The sequence below is a fragment of the Colias philodice genome, chromosome 9 (assembly GCF_061535455.1).
Source record: "Colias philodice isolate Cphi_HAF_F1 chromosome 9, ilColPhil1 Martin Lab GWU primary, whole genome shotgun sequence".
NCBI classification, from domain to species: Eukaryota; Metazoa; Arthropoda; class Insecta; order Lepidoptera; family Pieridae; genus Colias; species Colias philodice.
In genome coordinates this window covers 2653656-2660324 of record NC_143094.1, presented here as the reverse complement: position 1 = coordinate 2660324, position 6669 = coordinate 2653656, and the positions used below count along the sequence as shown (strand labels likewise).

Sequence of the window (6669 nt, the reverse complement as noted above, 5' to 3'; positions counted from 1 at the left end):
AGAGTGATTGCTATATAACTAAAATTAAAGGAAAATAATAATTAAAAATACAAAATAAAAGCCGCAACGATATTAGACCGGGAGATACTGACACAAAATTTCGAGTCATTTGTAACAGGATGGCGGTTCTACAGGGGTCTTAGTACGCAATGACACAAAAAAAAACGATGGTGTGAACACTGGTACCGGCGGCTTAGTCGCGTGGGCGTTAGTCGAACTCGTCGTAAAAATAGCGAAAGTCAAACGATTTGTAACACAAAAATTTTAGAATTTACCGATAGCCCATAAAAAAGAAGTAGGCGGTAGTGTCATGCCATACTTTTCCGGTGTGACTTACAGCCCGCCATACCGACGCAAATGTGTTGATTTAAAAAAAAACAATTCAACCATTTGTACCAGGCTAACTTTTGCACAGGTAACCATCGTCGTGTAGCCATTTACGAAAATCACCATACCATACTTTTCGGACGATTCCAAATGGTCGCCATACCGCCGAAAATCTGCAAAAATTTTTTTTTTTCGCCAAACTTTTTGTACCAGTATTGCATCTGGATTTTTGTAGAGTATTTGATAAAATGTGACCATTATTATATTTGCCATACATCTAGTAGGGGCAAAAAGTGCTGCCATACTTCATAAATAAATTTATTATTAATTTATAGATTTGAAGATTTCTACCACCTAGATCTTTGAAATTTTGTATTTATATTTGTTGAACTTCAAACTTATAGGAAAGATTAATGCCATACTGTTACAAATCGTTCAAAATACGAATAAAATCATACAATAAAAAAAATCTTATACACATTCGCCACCTCCCACAGGTATGGCATTATCACACTTCTATTTATAATCATTCAGGAGTTGTTGAAAAAAAAAATTAGGGTGTTACAAATGGTTCGGCGAAAAAAAAATTTGCAGATTTTCGGCGGTATGGCGACCATTTGGAATCGTCCGAAAAGTATGGCATGGCGATTTTCGTAAATGGCTGCACGACGATGGTTACCTGTGCAAAAGTTAGCCTGGTACAAATGGTTGAATTGTTTTTTTTTAAATCAACACATTCGCGTTGGTATGGCGGGCTGTAAGTCACACCGGAAAAGTATGGCATGACACTACCGCCTACTTCTTTTTTATGGGCTATCGGTAAATTCTAAAATTTTTGTGTTACAAATCGTTTGACTTCGCTATTTTTCCAACGAGTTCGACTAACGCCCACGCGACTAAGCCGCCGGTACCAGCGTTCACGCCATCGTTTTTCTTTTTGTCATTGCGTACTAAGACCCCTGCAGAACCGCCATCCTGTTACAAATGACTCGAAATTTTGTGTCAGTATCTCCCGGTCTATATTGTAGACGAAGAAACTTATTTTGACACCGCTATCTACGACATATGTAGTTTGTCATAGATGGCGTAGTAGGGAAAAACATTTTCTTAAATTTAAAAAAGGTACTGAGATATTTTATATTATTAGTAGATAATAATCTTGTACTTACCCAATAAACTAAGAATAAGGAATTTTATATAACTACACGAAGAAAAAATGATATCAAACATCTGTCTTAATTAGTTTATTTACATTAAAATTTTAAAACACAACAATAATTTATATAGTGGAAAACAAAATATCTTTAATTTATTTCTAAATAATGACTAAACAATCACTCAATTATTATTAATAACGTCGACAAGATATAACACAATAATTATACCCGACTGTGATAAAAATGGGTTATGTTTTCGAATGTATTTATATAACAACAGTTTTTTTAAATTTCAGGAGTGCAATAGTGAACAGCTTAGTGCAATTTCTTATTAATTGTTGTATAAAAATCGTAGACAAAGTAAAACATTTTCTTTTTAGTGCCATATGTCAAAAGTTTTCAAGCAATCGGGTTATATATATAATTATATATATTTATTTAAATAATAATTATTTTAATGAATTATAATCTACATATTATCTAATTAGGGAATTCTCTCTCTTGCCGCGTTATGTTCGCCAGCCATAACGCTCCAACCACCGCTAAAGCCTGAAAAAAATAATTTTTAAGTAAAAAAATTAAATTGATACCTTTGTAGATATCCTAATTACTAGACACCAAGAGATATCGAACATTATTATAAAAGTAAACGTTAATTATAACCGAACAAACTATGTATAATTATAAACTTATAGCTAGAGCAACTTGTGTCTACTCTCCGCAACTATTTTGTCTCTCCCATCAACTCTATAGGAAGTAGCCCATCCTATAGAGTTTATGGGAGAGACAAAATAGTTGCGGAGACAAAAGTTGCTCTTGCGCGCTAGCTCTAATATTTGTCGCGAAAAAGCCGTCGAGGAAGGTTTTAAATGAAAATTTATTTATGTTCTAAAAATTAAAATATTCCAAATATAGAAGGCACTGTATTAGCTGATGACGTGTAAAATAAGACGATCAGTCACGTGTGTGTGCGTATATTATATGAAGGTATAGTAAATGTGCGTGTGTGCATCAATAGTAGATAATTAATTAGAAAAAAATATTTACAATTAGACTATTAATAAAACAGAGCTATAATAAGATAAGATTTTAAGTAGGAATTGGAAAATAGTATTCTATAAATTATTTATTTATTTCTTTTAAATTTATATAATCAGTAAGTAGGTATGTACCTACACATTTTTATACGCACTTCATGTTGGAATTTCCTGAAAATAATTCATATTATTCGCAAAGGCAATTAAAATTTCCCTTATAATTGCTTATTAGGCAATTTTTGTCGAATTCCGCCAAAAAGTGTTTCCGAGTACTCTAATCTAATTTATTGCTTGAAACTTCAAAGTGAATATTTAAAGAAAATATTCTGTAGATAATTAAATAACTATTAAGTAAGTATATTAAAAAAAAAATGTTTTAGTCAGAATGAATTATTTAGTTATAATAATATTACTTGTTGTTAGGCTAGCTAATAACGTAACAAATCAGGACAGAAAGGTATAGAATAAATTATAAATTACCTAAGCGACTTGGAATATTTTCCAACGTCTTTGTAAACGATAAAAGAACTGCCTTGCTCAACTTGATTTTCTTACAAGTGTTTTTTATGGATCAAAAAAATAACACTGACTAACAATCGAAATCCCCCGAAATCAGTACAAATTTTAATGTGTAACAAATCCAGAAAACAAGACCAACCTGCATCACCACTAAGAACACCCCAGCAAGGCCAATAGTACCAGCGTGCGACTTGACCCAGCTTCCAAACGCATCAGAGCATCCAACATTGTACGCGATCGTGGTATTACAGGTCAAGGTCTGTATGGTGCCGTATGGGTGCTCACAGCAGCTGACGGGCACACCGAGCGTGTCTTCTGTCTTCAGGTGCTGGATCCAGTCGCTCGAGTTGAGGACACCGCAGCAGGTGAACTGGAATCGTGTGTAATCCATACTTAATATTATAAATGCGAAAGTAACTCTGTCTGTCTGTCTGTTACTCAATCACGCCTAAACTACTGAACCAATTTGCATGAAATTTGGTATGGAGATATTTTGATACCCGAGAAAGGACTATAGGCTACCTTTTATTGCGAAATATGTACCACGGGCGAAGCCGGGGCGGACTACTAATGTATTATATATGGCAGTCAAAACGAATTGTCGGTCATTTTTGGTTGTCAAAAATCAGTCAGAAGTCGTTTTGAATGGCAAGGAGTATGTTCAGTAACCCGCAAACTTAACGGCCGTAGGTACTAAAGTTGGTACGGCATCTTGCTCATGCATGTAGTTAATGCTATAACTGTGGTGTAGTGGATATTCCACAGAAAATAAAATTTGACTTTATTTGTCTCTTCACAACATTAGGTACATTGTTTGAAAATACATAGTGATTAGTGATTGAGCACATTTACCACGCGTTAAGGAGCGTGTTATCATATACCAATCACCACATCATGATCAATTTTTTTAACGATAATTACACGTAGGTAGTTTGTTTTGTTCTTTATCTACAAATGCTTAATATATAAATATATTAATTTGTTTGTGTTCAATTAGTTATTATTGTTAAACCTTAGCATGTTATTAAAAATGTAAATCTCTTGGAGCATAGGTATAATATTATCTATCGTTCTTTGTTTTGTTTCCTAACGAACTTTCATTCGCTCTTGATAAAAAGATATCAACAAATACCGACTCAGTTATTCATATATGTACTTATGTGTATATAATAAGATAGCAATGAATCACTAATGATTCATGTAAAAAAACTATTTTATTTAATGTTTCATATTGATTCATAATTTACTCCTTTACTACGCCGTACCATGAGACACGATATGGCGATAAAAATAATAATATTTACACAAGGTAAGTGAGTGAGTAAATAGAGATATTAGAATCGGTCATTTTGCTTTTAGAATGTTAATAGGGATGTACGAAAACTATCATATTATTAAACGCAACTATACATACTAATAAAATGCTACTCACATCCTTCTGTACTTCATCCCACAGCTTGGTGACCTCAAAGTTAGGGCCGTATAAATCCATTGTGTTCAACAGTTCCTTCTGCACAAGGGCCACTGTATTTCCCTTCAGCACATAACCAGCAATGCATGCGGACAGTTGGAATACGAACATCACTATTATACCTCCAATGAACTGTAAACATAATATTGTGTATGTAGTTTATTTATTGCATTTTAGTAGATTACAAAATTGTTCATAGTCTGTGTTTTTGGCGCATCAACATCAGGTTACAGGCTTCTTACCCTTTGCTTGCTCTGCCATAATAAATGAATAAAATATTTGCTGAAAGTCATCGACCCAAGCAATAACTATCAAATATGTAATTTTACGATATTAGATATAATTAATTTTAATTTATAAGGGTCAAAAGTAATTCATTAATTGTCGAAATGCCGAGCCTATTGACAAAAAAGTGGGCTTCGCTTCGCCATATCTGCGCCTGCCCTAAATTACGTATTATAATCATCCTTGTAATTAAAGTACTTATATTGCTTGCGACAGTAGCAAATTATTGGATTTCAATGAAATCCAACACGAAGGCTGAATTGTTTGGCTTCATATACATTAGCGGAGAAAGTGGGTCGATTAAATATCTACTATCGATGCCTGCGATATATTATTATTATACGTTCTTCTTCATTATATGCACAAACTACTACTGTGCCCGCGGTTTTACCCGCTTTGTTCCGCTCCTATCACAGGCTCCTATTGGTCTTAGCGTGATGCCTTCCTCGATACATGGGCCATCTAAGTTCTATAGCTGAATTTTTGAAATCGAACGGAATAGTTCCTGAGATAAGCGCGTTCAAACAAACAAACTTTTCAGCTTTATGTATTTAAATGATGCATTATTAATTTTTCTTCATTCCTCCCAAAGATTTGGTTTATTTTTATATAGGTATTCAATTTTTACTTAAATATCCTATGCTATACCTAATTATATATGTATACCTACGCCTATCTAAAGAAATACATATTTTGAAAGGCAAGAGTACTGTCGCATAATTTAAACTACCTACTTAATTGATTATTAGTGAGTTAAAATGTTGTAAACAAATAGATATTAGACCTTGAATAATAAATAGGTTATATTTTATTGGATTTTTTATGGGGACGAAACCAGCAGTTACTACAAATTCTAAAGGATATTTATCAGCGTGGGTAATTCATAAAACATTATAAACATAACGGAGATAAGAAATAGTATAGTTTCTGCTTTCTACATTTTTTTTAAATTCTCACAGCTAGAATTGTATTATTATTTATCAGAGTAAATCAGTAATCCCTAAAATACATATACAAGCATATTACAATAAACATCGTCATAGAGATATTCTTAATAGTAATTGAAAATAGAATAGTCTGGCATTTAGAAATTGGAACACGCGTCAAAGTACTATTAACGTTCAATTATTAAAAAAAATACCGTCTCATTTCACATTTGGAACCATAGATAATATTTTCATAATCTGTGGTAGCAGCTACTTACCACCATTATCATATAATAGTTTTCCATGAAGGCTCCATAGAACCCGGCGAAGGCGATGAAGAAAATAATGACTCCCGTTGCAACACAAAACGCGGGAAGGGAAAAGAACCTCTCGGATAAGAAATGGTGGTAGCCATTGTATGCAGATTGAACTGAGCTACCAACGGCCAAAATAATTATGCCCGTTATCTGAAACACGGTTGAATTCACTTCGTATATTCACTGAATAATTTTCACATGTTCTTCATTATATTTACACGTATACACTTACCAAGAAAAGAAAATTCACTGAAACTAAAGTATATTTAACGGTAGTAAAGATTTTGCCTAACATTCTGACGTACGCTCGCAGCACCCTCGTGATAAGTAATAGACTATAGCTCTGTGTTTGGCTCGGATATTTTTATCGCTACAATAATCTTGATAAGGAAAACAAGCGGATTTATCTTGCCCGAGGCACCCGTTCTGTCGTTTCATTTTCCATAATTCGAAAATATCTGACGTAACCTTGCTTGGATATCCTTGAAACGATATTAAACTTTTTAAAAATATTTTAAGACAATTTCTTGCAAATAACTCTTTTTTATTTTAAAGTGCTAATAAATTAATGAAGTCCTTAAATTATTAATTATTAAAAGTTAATATATTTCTATATTACGTTGTTTAAAT

General features: G+C 33.1%; 1 protein-coding gene across 1 annotated transcript; it reads right to left on the bottom strand.

Annotated features, from left to right (window-relative positions):
• Positions 1-1556: 1556 nt before the first annotated feature.
• Positions 1557-6669, bottom strand: LOC149485690 (CD63 antigen-like). Its single transcript, XM_089698989.1, has 5 exons — positions 6272-6669; positions 6001-6189; positions 4473-4643; positions 3180-3410; positions 1557-2033 (listed from the first exon to the last, which is right to left on the bottom strand). Exons 1-5 carry the CDS (start codon positions 6332-6334, stop codon positions 1965-1967), a joined length of 723 nt encoding a protein of 240 aa, XP_089555115.1. The 5' UTR covers positions 6335-6669; the 3' UTR covers positions 1557-1964.